Source organism: Micromys minutus (assembly GCF_963924665.1).
Source record: "Micromys minutus genome assembly, chromosome: 8".
Lineage (NCBI taxonomy): Eukaryota > Metazoa > Chordata > Mammalia > Rodentia > Muridae > Micromys > Micromys minutus.
The window spans coordinates 25,474,666-25,499,583 of NC_137977.1; the positions used below are offsets into that span (position 1 = coordinate 25,474,666).

The following is a 24,918-nucleotide window of genomic DNA, read 5'->3' on the forward strand; positions in this document are numbered from 1 at the left end:
AATATTCTATTGTTGGATATACAATATTCTATTTATTTATTGATGGAGTTTGGGGTTTTTACTTTTTAGTTCTTGTATACATTGCTGCTATGAACATTTATGATTAAGTATTTATGCAAATATAGTTTTTAAGTTTTCCTGAGTATTATACCTATGGGTAGGATTATTGAGTATTATTATAACTCTATATTTAACTTTTCTGAGGACCAGCCAAACTTTCTACACAATGGGTTGCCTTTTTACTTCCTTAGTAGGGTCCGTTGAAACACAAATATTTCTAATTTTTTAAAATTCTAAATGTAAAATCCAGTTTATGGTTTTTTAAATATTTAATTCTTTGTTTATTTATTTGTGTGCCAATTTATGTTTCTTAAAACTATTGTCTTCGAGTTCTTGAAGATCTGGCTCCCATATTTACTTCCTAGAGTTTTATTGCTATGTCTTTCACATTTAAATATCCGGTCCATTTTAGCTAATGTTTATACTACGCTGTGAAGTAAGAGGAGATGTCATTTTAAATCCGGCTAACTATGTCAATAATCATTGTGGCTTTTAGTAACGTATTGAAACTGAGTCTCGATTTCCTATGTAAAAGACACTAGCAAACAGAACCCGAATAATAAGGCTTTGGTAAAGAGCAGGAAAATGTACATATAGCTCGAAGCACAGAACTTGAAGCCTCCAACCGCTCAATAAATGTAGCGGTTAATAAACGCAGCGAGTTAATGAGTTATGGAGGGAAACATGGGAAGATGGATGCACCATTCACCTCAAGATGTGAATCCCAGGTATGAAATTGATTTTTTTAAATTATTTATCTTATGTATACTGTAGCTGTATGCTGTACATTGTATCTGTCTTCAGACACACCAGAAGAGGGATCCCATTACAGATGGTTGTGAGCCACCATGTGGTTGCTGGGAATTGAACTCAGGACCTCTGGAAGAGCAGTCAGTGCTCTTAACCACTGAGCCATCTATCCAGCCCCCTGAGATTGATTGTTAAGGGAGTCTCTGCCCCTGGGGAGACCGTTACTTCACGTTTAGAGATTGATAAAAATCTCTCCCTAGTCATCTGTGCATTTGTCCAAATCTGAGTGTTAGAAGCTTGTTCATACGGTCGGTGGCAGCTCCTGCAGCAAAGGCCACGGCCTGTAGAGGGCGCTCAGAAGCCAGCCGTGCTCACGGCGGCTGCGCAGAGCCCACCCTACGCGGGCATCCGCCCCTCTCAGCTGACAGCTCTGGAGACGGAAGAGGCGGTGCTCAGGTGGTGCCGGGTGGCTGCAGGCCTGGGCAGCTAGCGTGTTGCGAGGCCTCAGTCAAGGGCATATTGCGGAACTGTCAGGCCAGGCTCGGCTGAGCGGCCGGAAGGTACGGCGGGGAGGCGCTGTGAGCGCGCGAAGCAGAGCCGAGTGGCCGGGCCTGCTCTGTGGACACCCGGCTCCCCTGCTCGGCACGGAGCGGCGCGGCCGGCTCCGTGGGCGCCGAGGGTACAGGGCGGGGCGGATTGGGCCCTGCGCCTCCGGCACGCCCCGGGGACAGTTTCTCTGCGCCGTTGCTATCCCCTGGGCCTGTTAGCCTTGCCCGATCCTGTCGGGTGTTGCTGGGGAGTCGTACGTATACGTCTGCATGGCGATTGGCGGACTGTGCGGAGAGACCCCAGCGCCGGAGCCTTGCAGGGAGTGGCCGGGAAGATGAATAGGATTTTCCCAAGCTAGGGATACCCAGTGGAGGAGGGGCTCCACGTCCTGCTGAAGTGGCTTCCGGTTTGCAACAGTAGCATAATTAAATTTTGTCTGTTTGTTGCTGCCCGGGTTGATTATTGTTCCCGGTTTACAGGTGAAAAAATTACGCAGTTTAGGCCCAGAGACAATCCAGAAAAGAGCACAGGCTGTCATATGTCTACCTTTGATTAATTAAGAAGTAATTAATTCTTCACGTGGTTATGACGTCTAGCGTCAGTTAGTGCACCGAAAGGGCTTAGCACAATGCCTGGCACCGGTAAGAACTTACTAATTGTTACTGTTCTTACCCGTGTTACTGTGACAACCGTCCCAACTTCCTTCTAGGCGTAGAATGTGACAAAATGGTTACTGACTCCTGTGCCTCTGGCCCTCCATTCCTACGCATTGCATTTTACTCCAGGTATTTTTTTCAGTGTCCAGGGCATGGCTAGATGCTAAGATAATAGGTAGATGGAAAAGGCTAGGGCCTGTTACGTAAAGGACTGATGGAGGCTAGGAAGAGAGCAAGTGCAAGGTTCGTTTTTAAAAAGAAGACAATGTCTGTTTGGAAACACTGTGTGGAGGTGGGATTTTAGAAGTTGCCCTCAAAGGCTAAATGGATGGACTCAAGAAGTGAAAGCTAGCAACCTGAATTAATGGCTATCTGAACCCAGCCTTTGGGTTGAGCTGGGGCCAGGTAGGATAGATAAGTCATAAGGGACTGTCAACGAGAGGTGTTTTGGGAGTAAGGATTATCAGCCTGGATCTGTATTTTTTTGGAAATCTAGAAGTATGTTCTCTCTGGCAGCACATATACTGAAATTGAAATGATACAGAGATTAGCAAGGCCTTATGCCAGAATGACATGCAAATTCATGAAGTGTTCTCTATTGTGTGTGTGTTGTGTGTGAGAGAGAGTGTGTGTGTGATTGTGGGGATAGGTTATGCAATTAGAAAGACCAAGAGGGGAAATAGAGATTTTCAGGAAGGGAGGGGAATCATAGAACACATGTGACTTGAATCCTGAAAGGGGAGGGGCTGCTGAAGGGGGATGGGTACAAAAGAGGATGGACAAAAAGGCCGAGGAATTTTATTTTCTTTTGAGGTTATTGTTTGTTTGTTTGTTTGTTTTTTCAAGGCACGTTTCTCTTTGTAGCCCTGGCCGTCCTGGAACTTGCTCTGTAGACCAGGCTGGAACTCACAGAGATTTGGCTGCCTCTACCACCTGGGTACTAGGATTAAATGTATATGCCACCACTTCCTGCCTAGGAATTCAAGGCTAAATGGGGAGGAATTTGAACAAAAGCAAATTACGTATAAAATTGCTGCAATGAAATCTCTTTGTAATCTGATTTCTAAAAAGTTGGGAGGGGTGGGAAGCTAAACCCATTTTGTTTTAAAATGTTATCCTACCTTCAGAATTAATTATGTCACCTGCAAGGTTAATTTATGAGCAGATGAGAATAAAAACCAGAGGAGATGGGAATAGAAGCCTGACTTAACTGATCCTGAATATGGCCTGGGTATTAAAATTTGTTTGTTTGTTTGTTTTTTTCAAGACAGGGTTTCTCTATGTAGCCTTAGCTGTCCTGGAACTTGCTCAATAGACCAAGTAGGTTTGAACTCAGAGATCCACCAGCCTCTGCCTCCCAAGTGTTGGGATTAAGGGCATGTGTCACTACCACCCCACCTGGGTACTGGAATTTTAAAAAGCAGTTTCCTCAGGAGATTCTGATGTGCAGACAAGATGGAGAATGCTAACCCAAAATCATGAAGTCAATAAATGCATCTCTTGTATCTGAAAATTCTTTGTTTACAATAAAACATAGGCTTAATTCTATTCTCACCGTGTGCTACTTTCTGGTCAGATTGTTGAAGATTCAGTAAGGTAATGTGATTGGATTTAGGACCACACACATTTGGTGCTCTACAAGCATAAACTAATTATGATACTCATTATAATATGACTTATTTGGGAACCATTTCTAAGAGTATGGTTTGAAAGTTAAAGTTTAATGTAACATTTTTGCACATAATTTCAGGATGTTCCTCACATTCCATAACCCACCGATGGACCACACTTGTGTAAAACTAAACTCCAATTTAGAGGGCACTTTTCCACTGAGCTACAGCTTCAGCCATGGAGGTCTGGCTGTAAACACTGAGTAAATCTTTCAAGCTTCTGTGTATATGTATGCCTTTGTTCTGATTTGAAATATCACTTGCAAGGCTAATAAGCAGGTGAGAATAAAGGCCAGAGGGAATGGGAAAGGAAGGAACAGAAGTAGAAGAGGGAGGGAGAAAGCAAAAACAAATTTAAGATACTTGCTGGGTGTGACCAGTCATCTCATATAACCACCTTAGTGACAGGGCTGAGGGCACTCTGATAAGGCGTTACTACTGGGAGCATGCAGTTGTCCTCTGAGCATGTGAGTCTGTTCTAGTAGAGTAATACTATATGGATTAGGGTTGAGTGTTAAGAGTGCTTGACTTAAGTCTTGATAGTACACATGGGGAATTTGGATCTGGAAGATCCTTACAAGTCTTCCCTGTTTCTTTTTTGCAGATGGCAGAATTTCTGTAGTATATTGGATGCAATTCCCACATCTTGATTTCTTATCCAGCTTCAGTCTAGCTTTACTGGCTAGAAAATAAATGGGATTTGCACACATTCCAAGCCAAAGTGAAATACTGATTGCAACATCAATATCCTTTTCTCCTGGTTGTTACTAACAGGTACTCAGTGGCCTAAAATGGAACATGTCTGCTTTAGACAGGGCTAAGCATAAGCAGAGTGTAACAACTGCTGAGGAAAAACTGTTTTTTTTTTTTTTTTGAAAATGGAATTGTTTCAGATATGGAAGGTGTAGGAAAAACATGAGAAGAAAGTAAATGGAGTCATTTAGACGGCTGTTCAGATTTTGTAGCATTATCTCTTAGAATGCAGAATACACTCTCACTTCAGTTTCAGACCAGCTCCCATTTCAGTTTCAGAAAGTAGTGAGGAAGCTAGGCAGGGTTGTTTTCCTGGATTAGACGTTAGATGCACAGCAACAGCTGTTAGCACTGGAGTGCCTGGGGATTTAGCAAAAAAGACAATATGGATAAGTTCTTTGCAGTTTGTGAGGAAGTTTTGTAGACCATGAAACTCCCATTAGGTGCATTTCCGTTGTTAACTGATTTGAATGATTGTCTTCAATCACAAGGAATTCCAATGTCGTCCGAAGACCGGGAAGCCCAGGAGGATGAACTACTGGCACTGGCGAGCATTTATGATGAGGAAGAGTTTAGAAAAGCAGAGTCTGTCCAAGGAGGGGAGACCAGGATCTATTTGGATCTGCCTCAGAATTTCAAGATATTCGTGAGCGGTTAGTTAATAATATCTTAACATAGTTTCTTCTAAATAAAAATGATTCTTGATTTCTTATTTTACTTGTCCTTTGTGTCTGCAGTCCTAAGGGACTATTGATACGTATTAGTGGACCAGATTTAGTATATTCTCTGTTTTAGAAGAAAATTGGGGGGTGGGGTGTAAAAGTTTTCGATTTGATCCCGCCTTTTTGGGCCCTGAATTGAGATATCCTGGATATTTTATGCAGCTAGTCTTCTAATTAGTAGTTAGTTGATCAGCACACTGTTGATTATTGGAGGTAATCAAAGCAAACAGTAATGTATAGCTGTGAAGAGTCTTGGAGCTCCCTAGAGTGCCACATGGTTGGTTTCGACTTGATTTCTAGAATCAGGGCTACAGGTGTGGGACTGGTGTGGGACATGCTGTTACTCTGATTGGCTGGAGAAAATCAAAACTGTTTGGATCATTTGCAGAGACCTTGATGCACATCTCAGAATGTTTCTCTAGAGGCTGAGGTCACTTAGATGAACCGGCGGCTGTGAGTGTTGTGTGCCGTGTTATGTCCTCAACCTGATACTGTTTTGTTGGTACAAACTTCCCCAATCGATTCATGACTAGTTGGCATGTGCTGGTCTTAGTCAGTCATAGTTGTTTCATAGAAATAAATGTCTTTTTCTCTAGATTGTGTCTTTGTTTACTAAAAACCAATAATGAAGCAAATACTGTTCATGACTTAGTCATTAGTGTTAGGAATTGTTACAGGAAATGTTTACAAGAATGAGTGACTTTATACATTACATGGCACCTAAGTAGATTTTTCAAGGGCCTAAAAGGTATCACTTTGTTTTGTTTTCAGAGGTAGAGACTAGGAAATTAACGTTAAGGGACGGAAGGTTCTCTGGGGAGGGTTTTTGTCCCCTTTACTAAAGCATCGGAGCTGAGCACTGCTCGGTAGTTTTGGACACTCCAGTGTTGATCAACTGATCCTTTCTGGTTTTTGTTTTTGGTTCAGGCAATTCAAATGAGTGTCTCCAGAATAGTGGCTTTGAATACACCATTTGCTTTCTGCCACCACTTGTGCTGAACTTTGAACTGCCACCAGATTATCCATCCTCCTCCCCACCTTCATTCACACTTAGTGGCAAATGGCTGTCACCAACTCAGGTAGACCCAAAACTTAATTTCTCCTATCCATTTTTAGAAACTTTCAAAATCGTCTTTAATTGAAGGCTACCTTGGTGATCTTTAATTCAGTTCATAAAGAACAAATGGCTTTGATTTTGTAAAATATCCCCCTAGTGTTCATGAATCCTAATGCTAATGAATTGAAAATGCTTGATGACTTTAAAGGAGTGGCAGGGCTGGGGATGTGGCTCGGAGGTAGAAGTCTTACCTCACATGTGCAAGATCCTGGGGTTTTGCCTCAGTACTGGAGAAAGAAAGAAAGAAATGGCAGTAAACAAAACTTAATCCTTATGAATGGCAACAGCAATGATTTTTAATCAAGTGTTTTTTGTTTTTTTGTTTTTTTTTTGAGACAAGGTCTTCCTTATTTTTCTTTGATAATATTATTCTTCTTAGCTTCTTATTCATTCCTTACATGAAAGATTTAATTGTAATTACAACAGAAAATTGAGCTAAATTGCTATAATAAGCAAATTCCTGAATAAATGTAATAAGTGCTTCTCCATAAAAATCTGTGTATTAATAGTGGATATTGTCACTTCTCTGTAAATGCACACCAATAGAAATGTGTGCAGTTCTTGTAGATACTGTCTAAGACTTGATAACTTACACTGAAAGCCTTCTTTCTCCCTGTGCTGTTTATCCTTTTCTAATATCAACTCCTACTAGCAGGTAATAATTGTACATATTTCTGGGGCAAGTGTGATATTTCAGTTGTGTACAGCATGTATTGATCAAACTAATTAGCATTTCTGACTCTGTATCATTTCTGTCTGGAGCCTTCAAGCCTCTCTTCACCTTCAGTGTTGGATTAAGATATAAATATCACTTGAAGCTGGTACAGTGTTCTGTGATGTGGTAGATCAATAGCTACTTTTCTTGAAGTTATGAATATTGATAAGCTGATATTAAGACAAAAGCTGTCCGTTGTTGAACTCAAGGATATAGCTTGTTAGTTTTCTCCCTTAGTCATGTGGTTTTGATATGTTTATTTTTGAAGATAGAGTTTTGCTACACAGCCCAGGCTGGCCTAAGTCTCATGAATCCTCCTCCCTCAGCTTTCTGAGAGCTGGGATTATATGTGTGCAATAACCCATTGATTTTATTTTATAGTTTTTCTTCTCCCACCTGATCTTTTCTATAAAGGTACCTTTGCAAGAATTAAGATTACAGCTTAAAAGGGGAGTTAAACTTTAAAGGGATGATGCTTGTAAAATAGAAAAAGATACTATAATAATGGCCAGAGCAGTAGGAAGAAGGCAGCTCATCATCTGTTGAGACACCATTTGTGATCACTGACATTTAGCAAGTTTGTTAGATGTTTAGAGATTCATAGAGTTACTGATACTCTGCATACTTTCACATGTTAAACCTATGCACATAAAAAGGATAGATTAATTACATATATGACTTTCAGATTTTAGTATACTGCTTGCTTTGGGGGTACTAGGGCATAGGGAAAGGTTCATTACTTTTATCTTTAGGTAAAATTATACTAGAGTTCTTTATCAAATAATATACAGAGACTTGATGTTTTAATTGGTTGTGTTTCTTTTTTTATTTTTATTTTTTTGATTTTTGATTTTGATTTTGACATTCAAGACTGACAAGGTTTCTCTGTGTAACAGTCCTGACTGTCCTGAAATTCACTTTATAAACCAGGCTGGTCTTAAACTCACAGATATCTGCCTGCCTCTGCCTTCCGAGTGCTGTGATTAAAGGCACGTGCTTTTACAGTTGTGTTTTTTAGTTCAATCCATGTTGCTATACCCTGACTCCATGGCGTTGTGAATTTTACCTGTGAAATTGAAACATGGACGTGTCATTCACTGACAGGGGTAGATAGTATTTTCCCTACTCCATCAGTATACCTCTCTCTTCCTCTCTATTCTCTACTGCACATTTATATGCATATCTCTTCTGAAGTTGGAGAAGAAAGGAGGGAGAAGAACGGCCTTTTATCAGACTTCACAGAGCTTCTTCTTCAAATAGTTATTACATGGGCTGGAGAGATGGCTCAGCAGTTAAGAGCACTGACTGCTCTTCCAGAGGTCCTGAGTAAAATTCCCAGCGACAACGTAGAGGCTCACAGCCATCTGTAATGGAATCCAATGCCCTCTTTTGGTGTGTCTGAAGACACTACAGTGTACTCACATACATAAATAAATAAATCTTAAAAAGAATAGTTATTACACTTTGGGGCTAGAAAGGTGATGGCTCAGTGGTCAAGAACATTTGTTGCTCTTGCAGAGGATCCTGGTTCAATTCCCAGCACCCATATGGCAGTTCACAACCATCTATAACTACAACTTCAGGGAATCTGATGCTCTCTTGACTTTGCTGAATACCAGAACAATACACACACACACATATGCAAAGCCCTTATACATGTAAAACAAATAAAAACAAAACTAAAATAAATATGTCCTACATTAGCAGGTTTCTCAAAAAGCATGGTTCATATTAAAAACTTGAAGCAATTATGAAAAAGCTTTATTTAGTTGTCAGTAAATATTAAGTAAGTGTGCATACATAGTTCTCAGAAGCACCATACAGAGCAATGAACAGAAAATGGTATTTTTTCATTGGGATTTAATTTACAAAGTTTGCTTGGATCTGGAAGGCTTGTTCTAGGTGTTTACGTGAAAAAGAAAAGCTGCTTATAATTTCTGAGCTCCAGGTACACATATTTTGCATTTCTATTGAAAAATCCTCTTACCCTTGACTTTCTAATGAGATGGACCAGTTTTAGATGGTTTAAATAGTTAAAATAGTTTAACTTTGATGGAAATGAGAGCTTGTTCGTGGCAGCCAAACATGTCGAGGGCCTGTGATTAATGCTCAGGGCCAGTGGAACTCTGCTTCCCTCTGCTCCAGATTTCTGTGTAAAAAGATTGTAAGCCTGTTAGCTGGGGACTTTGCTGAGTGCTAGAGTGCTTCTTGCCAAGCATGGAGCCCTGAGTCCAGTTCCCTGACTGAAAGGAAAAATGTTTATTGTAAATGAAGAAAAAAAAAGGTTAATCCAGCTGACTTGGCTCTTTGATAGGACTGAAAGTTAAAATTAATTTTGAAACTTTGAATAATATTTTCAATTTAGCAGTTTTAAAAGAATTTTCTAGACAAAGTCTCACATAATTCTAGCTGGTCATCAACCCAAGTTGTGGATGCCCTTGAACTCCTTATCCTCCTTGCTTTGCCTCCCAAGTGCTGGGCTTGTAAGTGTGCACTAGGATATTAGCTTATTTAAATTTATTTCAACTTAACAGATAATATAAGTTATGTATTTTTATGGGGTTATATATTTTGATATAAAGGAATATGTAATATTTTAGACTAGACAACCAATGTTTTTATAATTGTGATAAATATATTTATCTTCTTAAACATTTTATTAATTTATAGTGAAAATACTCATTCTTCAGGCTTTTCCCCTCCTAGTTGTTTGAAATATATATAGTGGCTCTTGTTCTCAGTCAGGGATTCGTGGAGTCTTGGTTATCTCTATGTAGCTGAGACTGGCCTTAAACTCACAATTACCCTGCTTCTACCCCTCAAGTGTTAGGATGTCAGGCCTGTGCTATCATATTATTATCAACATCTCCCTACTATGTGCACATGGGACTTAGTGAGCACTAGTCAGTTTTCCTCCATCCCTCACATCCCTGTCTCACCTCTGCTCTCAAATTCTGTAAAATGAACTCTTTTGTGTCTACTTTTATTTTTTTCCTGTTTATTAAATTTTATTTTATGCTTTGGTGTTTTTGCCTGTGTCTAATGTCTCTGTTCACCACATGAATGCAATGCCCACAGAGGCTAGAAAAGAGCATGAGGTCTCCTTGGTTACAGATGGTTATGAGCCACCCTGTGGGTCTTCTGAAGAGTAGCCAATGCTCTTAACTGCTGAGCCATCTCTCTCCAGCCCCTTTCCCTAAAAAATAAAATAAAAAAAGGCAGGTGGTGGTGGCACATGCCTTTAATTCTAGCACTCAGGAGGTACAGGCAGATCTCTTGAGTTCCAGGACAGCCTAGTCTACATAGAGAGACCCTGTCTCAAAAAACTAAGCAAAGAACAAAAAAGGAAGATGACCTCAGACTCTTGAGTCTTAAGCAGTTATACTTAAAAGAATACCTGCCATGGTTAATGAGGCTAACTTATTTTGCATACAATCCAAAGCACTCAGTACTTATGTTCATGAGCCTGGCTCATTTCACTTAACACAGTGATTCCCAGTTTCATCCATGTTGCAAATAAGAGGCTTTTCTTTACTGTGGCTGGGTAGTATTCCATTGTTACATATCCAGCTATTGATGTGCTTAGGTTGTTTCCATCCTTGGCAATAATGACTAGTGCATTTGATACGCACAATCTCATTTTCTGACAGTATATACCTGGTAGTATATTATAGTTGGATTATATTATAGTTCTGGTTTTGAGTCTTTGAGAAACCCTTTTACTGTTTCTCATAGAGTTGCACTAATCCATGCTCCTACTGACAGTGTGCCATGAGTTCCCTTTTCAACATCCTTGCCAGCACTTACTTTTTTGATGCTAGAGTGAGGCGGTGCCTCACTGTGTCTGGGTTTTACATCACTGCAGTTAGTGAAATTGAGCTTTGTCTGACAAGTTCATGTCTTCATTAAGAATTGCCTTATTGTGTCTTAAAAGCAGCTGGGGTTAAACCCAGGGCCTGTACGTGCTACGTATGCTTTCTGTCATTGAGTAATGCCCCAGGTATTACTTAATATTACTTAATGCTTATGTAAATATCATTGCTTAAACAAGGTCTGGTAGCAGTAGCCTTTGATCTTCTTCAGGAGGCTGAGGCAGGAACATCAGAGTTCAAGAGCTGGACCTGTATAATGGCTTTGCAGGCAGGGACACTTATCCTCAAGCTTGATGACCTGAGTTTGAGCCCTGAAGCCTATGTGACTGAAGGAGAGAACTTACTCCTGCAAATTGTCCTTAACATACAGGCCATGGCATGTGCATGTTTGTACCCACACATAACTACATACAAAATAAGTGTATTTATTTATTTCATGTGTGTGAGTACACTGAACACTGCAGACTGCACACTGTCTTCAGACATACAAGAAGAGGGCATCAGATCTCCCTAAAGATGGTTGTGAGCCACCATGTGATTGCTGGGATTTGAACTCAGGGACCTCTGGAAAAGCAGTCAGTGCTCTTAACCTCTGAGCCATCTCTCCAGCCCATAAAAGTATTTTTAAAGGCAAACCTGGCCAATTTAGCAAGATCATACCGTGTAAAGAGAAGACTCAGAACTCTAGCTCGTGGTAGTGCATCTGCCCTGGATTCCATTCCCACTATTGCCAAAAAGAAAAAAGAAGCAGGTTATTTTGGGGACTTGTGCTTTTAAAATTTGTCACCTATGCTGGGTGTTACTTGTCAGGTGTATGCAGTGTGACTGTTTTCTCCCACCTGTAGGTCACCCTGCTCCATTGTTCCCCATGCTCTACAGAAGCTGCTCAGTTTGACAAAATCTTTCATCAGTTTGAATTAATTTTTTTGTAACTGATGTATGTGTTAGGAGTGTGCCTTTAGTTTGGCTCTTTTGAGTGTGAATATCCAGTTTTTCCAGCACCATGTGTTGGAGATGCTGTCCTTTCTTGGATGTTTTTGCCTTGTTGTTTCTTGTGGACTAGGTAAACAAGCACTCTACCATTGAGCTGTGTTCCTGGTTTTGAATGATACTTTCTTTTTGTTGTTGTTTATTTATTTATTATTTATTTTTTGTTTCAGCCCATTTACTATCATATGTGCCTCACAAATTTCTGTTGGATAGATTTGTTATAGGAAGTACAGTTAATCCAAAAGAGGAACAGAAGGGTATGGGAGAAGAGAACACAGGTAATTACTGAATTTTACTACCCAGACACAAGTGTAGTGAGACGCTTGCAAGGCTTGGATAGCTTCTATACCGTGTTCTTTTCCTAATCACCACTCCAGATCACCTAACAGGGAGGGAGGGCTCCTAAAGAGAAACAGTCCTTTAGGACTAGATTCCTTCCTAACACATGAGGTACAGAGTGATACTAAAAGCTGAGTCAGTAGCTTCAACAGCAACCTGGTTCTCTACCCCGCTGCAGTCTGTTGTCTTCATGCTTCTTCTAGATTCTGATTTTGTTTTACTCTGGCTCCTGTTGCTGAATAGTTGAAGAACAATTTGGTGAGAATGTTGGTACTGTTTTGTTAGTAAGAAAAAAAGTGTCAGGAAGTTATGCTAAATAAGCTTCAAAAGATCAGGGTCTGGTGTATCATCTTTTCAAATTCAGCATCCTCATGTGCTTTCTCCCAGCTCTCTGCTCTCTGCAAGCACCTAGACAACCTGTGGGAAGAACACCGAGGCCGTGTGGTGCTGTTTGCCTGGATGCAGTTTCTTAAGGAGGAGACTCTTACTTACCTGAATATTGTCTCTCCTTTTGAGCTCAAAATGGGGTCTCAGAAAAAAGTTCAGAGAAGGACAACAGGTCAGGCCTCCTCCAGCACAGAGCTTGGTGTGGGAGGAGCCGCTGCGCCAGATGTGGACCAAGAAGAAACTGTGGATGAGAGAGCCGTACAGGACGTAGAATCACTGTCAAGTCTGATCCAGGAAATCTTGGACTTCAATCAAGCGCGGCAGATGAAGTGCTTCAATAGTAAACTGTTCTTGTGCAGTATCTGTTTCTGCGAGAAGCTGGGTAGTGAGTGTATGTACTTCTTGGAGTGCAAACATGTATATTGCAAAGCCTGTCTGAAGGATTACTTTGAAATCCAGATCAAAGATGGCCAAGTTAAATGCCTCAACTGTCCAGAACCACAGTGTTCTTCGGTGGCTACTCCTGGTCAGGTACTGTCCTCTGTCAATGTCATGTGCCCTCCAGGTCCTTTTTCACAAAGGCATACATCTCAGAAGTTTTTCTTTTGATTCCTTCTGAGATAGGTTCTTTCTATATAGCCCAGACTGGACTCAAACTCATTATCCTCCTGCCTCCACTTCCCAAAACCTGACATTAAAGGTAGTTGCCACTACACTTACCACAGGAATTTTACCTAATTAATGTATTATTTTGCAGTGTTGAGGATCAACCCTAGGCCTCACAAATGCTAGACTAAGTCATACCCTGACTCTCACAAACTTTCTTGGTAGTACTCATGGGATAATAGCCCTTAGATACAGTCCACAAGTTTTTTATGGTGTCTATTAAGAATGCTATAAGATGGGAACAGACATATCCAACTACCTGTAATCCCAGTACTCCAGAGGTAGAGACCAGAGCCAATATTATGGTAAAGGCCAGAGCCAATATTATCTTTGTCTGCTTAGTAAGTTCAAGGCTAATTTGAGTGTATGACATTCATCTCAAAAAATGAAGATGGCTGAGCAGGTAAAGGCACTTGCCACCAAGCCTGATGACCTAAGTTCAACCCAGGAGAGAACCAGGTTGTCTTTTAACCCACACAAATACATACACACAGGCAGATTTCTGCTCAGTTGTGCCCTCCCCCTGTCTCTCTCTCTCTCTCTCTCCTGGGTTTCTTTGTGTAGACCTCCCTGGCTGTCCTAGAACTAGCTCTGTAGATCAGGCTGGCCTCGAACTTAGCCACCTGCTGAGTGCTGGAATTAGAAGTGTGCACCACCACGCCCAGCCTTAGGTGGACTGCTGAGAATTCAGAGCTAGTCTGGACTACATAGGAAAGCCCATCTCAACCATGCTTTCCGCCCCTCCCAAAAAGGTATAAACTGTTGCCAAACCTGATTTGATTTTGAGATAAGAAAAGAGGTGTGATGTTTGTATCTATGTTATATCAGCAGCCTCAGAGTCTTCACAGGATCAGAACTAGTTGGGAAATCTTCAGATCTGTGGTGCTTTATATTCCCTCTCAGGTCAAAGAGCTGGTAGAAGCAGACTTATTTGCTCGCTATGACCGCCTCCTCCTCCAGTCTACTTTGGATCTAATGGCAGATGTGGTGTATTGTCCCCGTCCATGCTGCCAGCTCCCTGTGATGCAAGAGCCTGGTGGTACCATGGCTATCTGCTCCAGCTGCAATTTTGCCTTCTGTACCTTGTGCAGACTGACCTATCACGGGGTTTCTCCATGTAAGGTAACTGCAGGTATGTTGTAACTGAACCCAACCCTCATCTAGTAGCCTTCCCTTGTGAAGGCCTGTGACTTCCATTCATACATTTAGAGTCCTCACACCTGTAGAGCTTGTATTCCTCTCTGAGTCAGAGAGCTACTAGAAACAGAATTGCCCTGGCAGATGTGATGCATTGACACATCTTTCTGGGTGCTGGAATAAATTCTCATTCAGAGGTTACGTTGTCAGTTACTGTCTTGGCTCTAGGGGAAAGGAATGAGCAGAAGAGACAAAATCCTTTCGTGGAACTTCCAGTCTAGTGGGGCTGACAGACAACACAGTAAGCAGTGGTAAGTGCTAAGGAGTAAGACGGCAAGAGCTGGTTAGGAAGGGTTCCGAGGGGAGAGGATTTAATTAGCTAGAAGCAGGCAGAACCAGTTTAGATGGGAAGCTTTCTAGGAAAAAGAATAGCATGTGGACTCTGCCAATACACATGGAGCAATGCAGGTCCTAATAGGTGCAGGCATCCAAACTCCCACTCTTGATTCTTTGGCAGATGTGTGGAGTGAACATAGGTATGACACATGCTTGCCAGTTTGGGTGCAGGCACGCTAGGGACTCAGGCCCTTTTTATCAGTGTGACTGGTCCTTGGTGCCCTATGTTTCCTTAGTTAGTGAAGACGACTGTAATAGTCAAGGAATTGTAATGGAAGAGAACGAAAGTGTCTGTATCAGGTAGATAGGGAAATTGAAAGTCGGGGTTAGAGCAAGTTCAGAATAACTCACACATAATACAAATTTGTAGTTGTTACTAATCTTTCTAGTAATTCCTTCTATTATATTTTGCAAAAGTATTGATTCCTGACAGGAGGACTGATCCTTCATCCTTGGTAAAGGGAGAAACAGTACAGGAATTGTTGGAGAGGAGCAGAGCTAATGAGGAAAGTAGGCTAATAAATAACAAGAGCAGGGCTGGGAAGCTGATGCGGTGGGTAGGAGTGCATGCTGTGTAAACATGAGATCCTGAGCTTGAGTCCCCAACATCCATGTAAAAATCTGGGAATGACCACATATACCAGAAACCCCATCTTTGTATACAAGGACTGGTGGATTCTGGGAGCTCACAGACCAGCCAGCCTACCCTAAATTGCGTGCTTCTGGTTTCATGTCTAGAAGAATAAGGCAGAGAATGATAGAGGAAGATAGCGGATGTCCTCCTTTGGCCTCCACATCTGTGTGCACAGGTACACATATCTGTACTCTCACTTACACATACTATACACACATCCCCCAAATAAAAATTAAGGAGCTGGGACTTTAATGAGAGCTCTTCAATTGTATTGAGAAATTGATGGAATACAGTTGTGAACAGAAGCTTTTATCTATAGCTGGAACCTTTGCAAATGGTTGCCTAATCCATTTAAGTAGTAGAGAAGCAGTACAAGCCAGTTAAATGTTGGGGGGAATGGAGAAAAGAACTCTTTTAAACATGAGTGTAATGTGAGTGCAGTGCCTGTGGAGGCCAGAAGAGGGAAGTACATTGCCCTAGAGTTGGACTTACAGGTTGTTGTGAGCTTCATGATGACATTTGTGCTGGAAACAGATCCCCAGGTCCTCTGGAGGAGTAGCAAGTGTTCTTAATAGCTCTCTCCAGCCTCAAGGAAATACTGCTTTAAAATTTACATTTGTCTGTCTGTCCATCAGTCTGCCTTTCTGTCTGTCTGTCTATTCTCGTGGTGGGAAGCACACTCATATCCTGGTGAGAATGCGGCGGTCAGAAGACTACTTGAGAGAGTTGGTTCTTCCACTATGTGGACCTGACCACTGAAGACAGGTCATCAGGCTTGGCAGCCAGTTCTTCACCCACTGAGCCATCTTACCTGCCCCAGGAAGAGCTTTTCAGCACCTGTAACAAAGCAACATTTAGTCACTATTTTTGTATGTCAAAATTTGGAGTTTTCTGATGACTGGTGTTTATATATTATAGAATCTGTGTCTACAACTTAAGAGATTTTGGTATGGCATTGGGGATTGAATTCAATCTTGGCAAGCACTCTGCCACTTGGCTCCATAGTTTTTATTTTGTTTTTTTGTTTTTTTTTTTTTTTTGTGTGTGTTTGTTTGACAAATCAATTTTTAATTGAATGTTGCCAGTTACATAAACGTACTGACATTGAGAACTCAAAGTCAAAGGAAAACTTGCCACTTAACAAGTACGACTCTTCTAGTGGATGGGTTCCTCCCTCCTCTGTCATGGTGCATAAGTTACTTTTACCTGTAATGTAAGTTTTTTTTTTTTTTTTTTTTGGATCTTATGATTTAGATTGAATGGTATCTACTCCAATCATAAGTCTTTTGTGTGCATCTTGATTTTTTTTTTTTTAGCATGTTGAAAACTAATACACAGATCTAAACTACAGAAGATTGTTCACATAGTTTATGTGAACATTTATGGTTTTTACTGGCATATTAATTATAAACAATAATGGGTTTTACTATGAGTTTTTATTTCTTTTTCTTTTTGTTTTTGTTTTTCAAGACAGAGTTTCTCTGGGTAGCCCTGGCTGTTGTGAAACTCCCTCTGTAGACCAGGCTGGCCTCAAACTCAGAGATCTGCCTGCTTCTGCCTCCCAGGGGCTGGGATTAAAAGCCCACTCTTAATGCACCACCACTACCTGACTTTCATTATGAAATTCTTATACATGTATATATTTTTTATCATAATCATTCCATTGCCCCTTTTTTGTCTCTCCCACTCCTCCATTGATCAAATTTTTTATATTTAAATATTACGGTTTTTGTATGTGTGTGCGTGTGTATGGAGTTTTTGTTTTGTTTTCAAGACAGGGTATCACCATGTAGTTCTGGCTGACTTGGAACTCTATGCAGAGCAGGTTAGCCTTTAAAGTTTACTCAGTGAGATCTGCCTGCCTCTGCCTCCTAAGTGCTGGGGCTCACACTGTGCACCACCATATCCATTATGGCCATTTTCAATGTTTTTTTTTAGAGAAATTAATAGACTTACGGAATGAATACCTACAAGCAGATGAAGCTACTAAAAGGTTCTTGGAACAGAGGTATGGCAAGAGGGTGATTCAGAAGGCCCTGGAGGAGATGGAAAGTAAAGACTGGCTGGAAAAGAACTCCAAGAGCTGCCCCTGCTGCGGAACACCCATACAGGTAATCTCTATAGAACAGACTCAGGAGCACAAAGGTACCCTCAGGCCCACTGGTCTTGTAATAGTTGTGGAAAAAGCATTTGGGTACCTACTCAGCCTTCTGACTGAAAGATAAATTTCTGTAGTAAATGCTGTAACTGACCTTAAGTGTACAAAGGCTCCTCTATTCAAACTGCTTTTATACAAAGACAATTTATCTCACATTGTGCACACCTCAGAATTGAATAGATTGATGCACTATTTTGCATTCTTTTGTTAATAACCATACCACAGGCTGGGTTAGTTACAAAGTTTATTTTGGATTGTTCTGGTTCTGTCCTGAGGCCATGCAGAGCATAGGATGGTGGGAAGTTGTGTCTCCACTGGTAGTTCTCGCTTGTGTAAAACCACCAGTCTCCAGTGATGGAGCTCTACCCTAATGGCCTAATCTCACCTCATCTTCTCTAAGGGCCCTGCTTCTAGATATATAATATACAGGTCAAGTCCCATGTTTAATACCTCACAATGGGGAGTAAATTTCCAGCCTGAGGTTTGAAAGGGACAAACTTGATAGCAAGAACATAAAGAGCTACAGGCAACTCTTACTATCTGTGGTTCTAAAGATGGCTTATTTTTATTCTGTGTGTATGGCTGTTTGCCCACATGTTAGTCTGAGTACCGTGTGCATGTCTGGTGCCTGCAGAGGCTAGAAGGCAGCTTTGGATTTTCTGGAACCGGAGTTACAGGTGATTGTGAGCCCCCATGTGGGTGGTGAGAATTAAACCTGTGTGCTTTGGAACAGCAGCCAGTGCTCTTATCCAAGGAGCCATCTCTCCAGCCCTAATCTGTGTTTTTAAAACAGTCTTATCTGGGTCTGGGGACATACCTCAGTTGGTAGAGTGCTGGCCTAGAATTCAGGAGGCCTTGGGTTTGGTCCCTAATACAACAAACTAGAGACGTGACAAAAGTCAGATCTGTCCACCTCACTCTGAGGAATGGTCACCAGGAGTCCTTGCATTTGGGAGGTGGAGGCATTAAACTAGAAGTTCATGGTCATCCGTATCTATGAAGCAAGTTTAAGGCCAACATAGCCTTGATCTTAAAAACAAACAAAAAAAACAGTTCTGAGTTTTCAGAACTGTTTATCCTTCAGAATACCTAATGTGTTTAACAAATATGTAGTCAGGAAGTAGAGGCATTATCTCTATTACTCTGAGCCAAATGGACATTTATTTCTTTTTGCCAAAATTTTAATGGATTTTTAAAATGAAAAATAAAATGAAAGTATAGCCTTCCATTTGATTTGATTTTTCTAATCTTGTACATTGTAACTGAAATGAATGATGACTTCTTAGTTGCATCATTAGGGAAAGCATCAAGTTTGACCACTTCTCACATGCGTGAGCCCTATGGTATAAGAAAGATAAGACTCCACTTACAATTTTGATTGGTATAGAAGTGTAAAACTCAGTCCCAGTCTGGTGGCATATTCTGTAGTCTAGCCATTTGGGAAGCTGAAGCAGGAGGGCTGCCAGTGGACAACTTAAACCCTGTCTTAAGAACAAAAAGTAGAAGAGGAAAGCTTAATGGTAGAATGCTTGCCTGGCATGTAAAGGAACCTAGATTCTATCCCTAGGACTGAAAGTAAAGTGATGTTAATATTAACCTGGTTGTGCGTTCCTCTCCTATGCTTCATTCGTGTCTATATTTATGAGAGGTTTTGCTAATATCTAGTTGTAGGAACACCTGCTTGATATTTTTGTATTTTACTTGCAATGCAAAATTGTAAGCATAAGTGGTTGTCACTTTGTTTGTTGCCTGTGCAGCAGTCCTCCTTGAAAAAGGAAAAATGGGGGCTGGAGAGATGGCTCAGTGGTTAAGAGCACTGACTGCTCTTCCAGAGGTCCTGAGTTCAATTCCCAGCAACCACATGGTGGCTCACAACCATCTGTAATGGGATCCGATGCCACCTTCTGGTGTGTCTGAAGACAGCTACAGTGTACTTACATATAATAAATAAATCTTAAAAAAAGAAAAAGACAAAAGACCGGGAAATGTGTGCTGTGTTGTTTTCGGCACACGCCTCCTCTTCTGCTTTACCACCATAATATTGTTCTTGTGTCTCCTTCCCACAGAAGCTAGACGGCTGCAACAAGATGACCTGTACCGGCTGTATGCAGTATTTCTGCTGGGTTTGCATGGGTTCTCTCTCAAGAGCAAACCCTTACAAACATTTCACTGATCCTGATTCTCCATGCTTTAACAGGTTTGTACACACAGGGTTCCTTAGACTTAGCATGTAAAAAACCTCAGGTGTGCCTTCATGAGGGTGTATATGTGCACAAGTGTACCCTGGATGGGCAGAGACCCAAGAGACTTCTTTCTATCAGAGCTGAAGCTACAAGTGCAGATTGCTAGCAGGATGCCTGGTTTGCTACATGAGTATTGGGATCCACACTCCGGTCCTCATGATAGTACAGCATTCTTAACCACTGAGCCATCTGCCTGGCCATCTGGGATGTTTTGATACCAGTATGCAGGCTAGTTATTTCCTGAATACCAGTTGTTTATCTAAAGTAGCTAGACTTGGAGAACTCTTAAGTCTTCTTGAAAATGGGTTTATGATCAGAGTATACACCTCTTGAAATTTTTTTTTTTTTTTTTTACTTTTTATCCTCACCTTAAAAAAATTATGCTTAATTGGGCAGTAGTGGCATATTTCTTTAATCCCAGCACTTGGAAAAGCCAAGGCAGGCAGATTTCTGAGTTCAAGGCTAGCCTGGTCTATAGATTGAGTTCTAAGACAGCCAGACTACACAGAGGATTCTTGCCTCAGGAGAAAAAAAATATGTTTATGGGTGTTTTGCTTGCATGTTCGTCTATACTACACGTATACCTGGTGCTTGCAGAGTCTGGAAAAGCATGTTGTATCCCTTGGTAATGAAGTTATAGATGGTTGTGAAGCCACTATGTGAGTGCCAGGAATCACACCCAGGTCCTCTGGAAGAGCAGCTGTGCTCTTAACTGCTTTGCTATCTCTCCAGCCCACCTCTACCCTTCGTTTTAAAGACAAAGCATATGTGATGTAGGCTGGCCTTGAACTTAAAAAAAAATGTTTTAGTTATTTGTGTGTGAGAGGGTTTAGATATAGGTGTGTTTGTGTTATGGTGCACATGTGAAGTCAGGACAGCTTTCAGTACTTGTTACCTGCTTCTGCCACGCTCCACAGGGAACCTGACTCAGGACAAGCAGTTCTGTCTGATGGGCCATCATGCTAGCCCTAGCTCTGAAGTCTCAGTACTTCTCCTTTTTGTTTTGTTTTTATTTTGCTTGTTTGCTTGTTTTTCAAGACGAGGTTTCTCAGTGTTTCCCTTTTAGTAGAAAGGAATCTGAGGTGACTCTTTGACACAGTGTGGCTTATTGTTTAGAAGCTCTCCTAACTCAGCAGTGGTGTTTTTCTCCATTGGTTTCTGTAGTACCTACATTCATCATTGTACAAGAGTAAGAGAAATGGAGAAAGTTAGGCCTGCAGTGAACTGCTGCAAGTTAGTGTTGGAAATTGCACCAGCTTTAGAGCATATAAGGGAAAGAAGACAGCGGGTTTCTGCACAGCACACTACCCATGAAGATGCAAGGCTGTGAGAGAGAATGGGAAGATTAGCATTCTAATAGCTGGGTGTTTCCAGAAAGAGTTCAGTTTCTTACAGTCTGCATGGTTCCCTATTGTTTATTTCACAACTATATATATTCTCAGTTTGGTGATATCCATTCCCCATGTTTTGCAAATAAACTGAAAAGAGAAATGGGGTACAACTTAGAGGCAGTTTTCAGGCATGCAAGAAGCATACAGTAACCAGTATTTTGCTATATTTATTTTTAGACTGGGTTTCTCTGTGTAGTCCTGGATGTCCTGGAACTAACTCCCTCTGTAGACCAGGCTGGACTTGAACTTAGAGATCCATATGCCTCTGGCTCTCAAGTGCTGGGATTAAAGCCTTTACTACCACCAGCTTTGTTTCTGATTTTTTGAGAAGAGCCTTGCCTTTCTCCCCATTCCCCAGCCTTCATCAAAACCATTAGATTACATTCCTAAAGCTAGCCACCAAGGTCTATCTCCTGTCTCTCTTATTTCTTGCCCTTTGTCTCTCTGGGGCAAGTAAATCTCCTTTGGTTGAAAACTTGGTTTGGGGGTCCTGAGCTGATACCGTCTTCTTACACAAACATTTCTTAGCTAGGACCTAGATTTCAGCCCTCCTAAAGAAATGGTGAAATGCAGAGATGTCACTAGAAGAATAGACTGCTTTTGAGAGAAGGAAAGACAGTTATACTGTTTTGTCCATCTGCCTAAGTGTATGCCTTGTTTTATACTTTCAGATTGTTCCATGCCGTGGATGTTAATGGAGATATTTGGGAAGATGAAATTGAGGACTAGTTCATTCCTGCTCACAGTATAGAAATGGAATGGTTTGCCCTGATCTTCTGACAAGTACGAAAGAGACCGTGCAGGATATTTAGGGTTCCATCTGTTCACTCTTCCAGTGTAGAAGGAAGAACAGGGTCAATACTTTCCTTTGGTTCTACTGATAAAGGCACGTACATTTTCCATGTAACATAATCTGATAAAATTATATGCCAAAGGATCAGAAATGAAAACTATAGGAGATTAAATATTATAATATGCCCAAAACTGTGAATAGTTAAAAAGTAAATATTTATTTTCTTCCCCAAGCCTTAGGTTAGGGAGAAGGTCCAGAGTTAAGCTTTTAGACCATGTCCAAGAAGCCTGCTATTGTTGGGTCACTCTCAGTCCCATCCGTGCAGCTGGGGACAGTCACAGCCCCAGTCACACTGTCTGGGAGCCTGATCCATTCTCTGTGCACTGCTTGTTTCCATTCGTGCTCCAGAGCTGGCCTCTGCTCTGCTCTGCCCACGTCCCAGTGTCGTTCTGTCCTTCTGCTTGCCAGAATAGAAATCTATAATAAATAATATTTTTAGTACCATAGTCCCTGTGGGTCACTTAATATTTATAGTGTATTGAATCCACTGGTTTAGAGCCAAATGTAGAACTTAGGATTCTGGCTCAGAATTCCTCCAGATTCAGAGTCAGAGCTGTCTCTGCCCCGTTTTGTTCTCAACTTGCTCCCTTTGCCTCCCACCTGTTGTTGTTAAGGACAGTTTTAATGTTGATCCCAGCAGTGTGTGTCTTTATTTCCTTTGCTAGAATAGAAGAGCCCAGTATATTCCTCATGAATGCTCTGTGAACCTGTGAACAGCATCCTGGTTCTGCCTTGCCTTCTGAATACCCGGGAGTTGGGCTTCCTCCCTCCCCTCCTAGACAGCAGTGTTTGGTGTGATAATAGTAGCTTAATAGCTGGATTCCTAATTCTGGTTTTATTGGCTTTTTGGAAAACTGTCTTCCTTATGATTCAGCAAGTGGCTTGGTAGTCACTTGGTGGATGTTTTGGAAAGGACAGTAATTCACCTGTAGCTTGTGAACATGTGCTTTCTCCTTTGACACTGAAAATTAAGGAACTGCTTAACTGTCAGCTCAGACTGCTTCTGGATTGTCAATGAGGATGCTTAATCTTAACAATAAAGTAATTCAAAATCATCCTGTAATTGAAGTCGACATGATGTCCTGTTGATTCTGTCACCAAAGCACTGACCAAGTTTAAAACTGTGTTTCTGTTGTTTTGTTTTTATGTGTATGGCTGTTTTACCTGCATGTATGTTGCTGTACACCACATGTGTGCCTGGTGCCCATGGAGGGCAGAAGATGTTTTCAGACCCCCTAGAAGTAGTGGTTACAGATTATTGTGAGCTTCCATGTTGGTGCTAGGAACTGAACCCAGGTCCTCTGGAAGAGCAATAAGTGTTCTTATCTGCTGACCCATCTCTCCAGTCTCAGTAAATTCTAATTCAGTGAATAAAGTAGGAGATTGCCCTGTGAATGAACTTCTGGAAGATTGCTAAGTCTGGGAATGCTTGATGGAATAGTGGTTTATCCCTATCTCAGGACCACACTGTTTGAGGTAAGGCTAACATAAGGTCTGATATGCGACATAAATTGACATGAGCTTTGGAAGACCTTCTGTTGTGAGTTTGAAGAGGTTCCGATTCCTGACTTTTTACTGTAAAATGCCTGCAGGTCTAGGGCTGATAAAAGAAGGTAACTTTCCAAATAACTTTTTTTCTTGAAATGTAGGCCATCACTTTTTGTGACTTTCTTAAATGAGATGCATGTTGTGTAATCTATTTTTTAAAAGAAATTTAATTTTAGATTCATAGAAAAACTTCAAAGAAGTGAAACGTAATGTCCATGCTTATAATCTCAGTGCTAGGAAAGAAAGACTGGGAAATCAAGAATTCAAGTCCAGCCTGGGCTACTTAAGACCCTGTCTCAGAAACAGGGCAGGAATTTACCCCATACTGCAAAGACAGTACTCAAGTCTCTCTATATCCCGTGTTTCCCCATTGTTGATACTGTGTGTTAGTGATGTGTCACCATCAATGGCAGACATGATTATTGGCCATGTCTTGCACCATTTTCCTAGATCTTTCCTTGTTTATGTTTTCTGTTCCAGGATCTCATCTCTGCATACCACATTATGTTTAGTCCGTTTCCTTAGATACCCCTTGGCTGTCATAGTTTCCCCGTCCATTTTTATTATATAGATAAATATCTATATCTATTGAAACATCTCGATTGATCAGAGGCTGAAAGCTACAAGCTCAGCAAGCCAATGAAATTATGTTTTATTAGTAGCTTTGATAAATTAGTAACCATTCAGGATATTTCACTGGCTTTGTTTCCAGTTTTAAGTTGTTTTCTTGTTAGTCATTTCCCTGCTTGGTTACCTAAAGGGAGAAGAAGCATTTAAATATTGATTGAACAAGTGAATCAATACACGGGGGTCAGCCTATAGTGGTTCCCAATTGTGAAAACACAAGTCTATCGTCTCAACTGGACCAGGATGTGCATGGCACGAAAGGATTTAGATTTGGTTTATTGTTTATGTTAATTGGATTCCCAAAATTACATGGGAATTTACATGTCTGAAAGTAAGATGAGGGACCCTGCCCCAAGTTGGCTTTGATTGGTAAATCAAGTTGTCAATGGCCAATGACTGGGCAGGGAGACAGACGTGGGACCTGTAGGATCCCTGAACAAGAAATGCATGAGAAAGAAAGGTTTGCCATGTCAGGAATGGGGTAAGATCCAGACTTCAAAGCAGCATAAGAAACATTGAACAAACCATGTAAGAGCCAGGGAAGAGTGGCCCCAGCCCACCCCCCCCTCCAACCCCAAGATTGGGTCTAGGGTAGTAAAGGTGGAATACAGATTTTAGTAAGAACTCGGGAGTATTGGAGGGGAGGTGTTAACGAGGAAATTTTCGAGTGGCCTAGCCATTGAGC

At 41.2% G+C, this 24,918-nt stretch overlaps 1 protein-coding gene across 6 annotated transcripts; it reads left to right on the forward strand.

Moving 5' to 3' along the window:
• Nucleotides 1-1,241: 1,241 nt before the first annotated feature.
• RNF14 (ring finger protein 14) lies at nt 1,242-23,073 on the forward strand. 6 transcript variants are annotated; one of them, XM_080919826.1, is made up of 9 exons: nt 1,262-1,370; nt 4,290-4,459; nt 4,930-5,091; nt 6,088-6,239; nt 12,581-13,111; nt 14,150-14,378; nt 17,352-17,524; nt 19,638-19,768; nt 21,877-23,073. In XM_080919826.1, exons 3-9 carry the CDS (start codon nt 4,938-4,940, stop codon nt 21,932-21,934), a joined length of 1,428 nt encoding a protein of 475 aa, XP_080775952.1. In that variant the 5' UTR covers nt 1,262-1,370; nt 4,290-4,459; nt 4,930-4,937; the 3' UTR covers nt 21,935-23,073. The 6 variants fall into 6 exon arrangements, with proteins under 6 accessions (XP_080775954.1, XP_080775952.1, XP_080775953.1 ...); XM_080919827.1 differs by lacking the exon at nt 1,262-1,370 and adding an exon at nt 2,984-3,964; XM_080919828.1 differs by lacking the exon at nt 4,290-4,459 and having other exon boundaries at nt 1,242-1,370.
• Nucleotides 23,074-24,918: the final 1,845 nt, after the last annotated feature.

Coding starts and splice junctions, on each gene's coding strand:
- RNF14 (XM_080919828.1), top strand. CDS start 4,938: ATGTCGTCCGAAGACCGGGAAGCCCAGGAGGATGAACTACTGGCACTG. Junction 6,240..12,580: donor AATGGCTGTCACCAACTCAG/GTAGACCCAAAA, acceptor GCTTTCTCCCAG/CTCTCTGCTCTCTGCAAGCA. Junction 19,769..21,876: donor GATTCTCCATGCTTTAACAG/GTTTGTACACAC, acceptor TTATACTTTCAG/ATTGTTCCATGCCGTGGATG.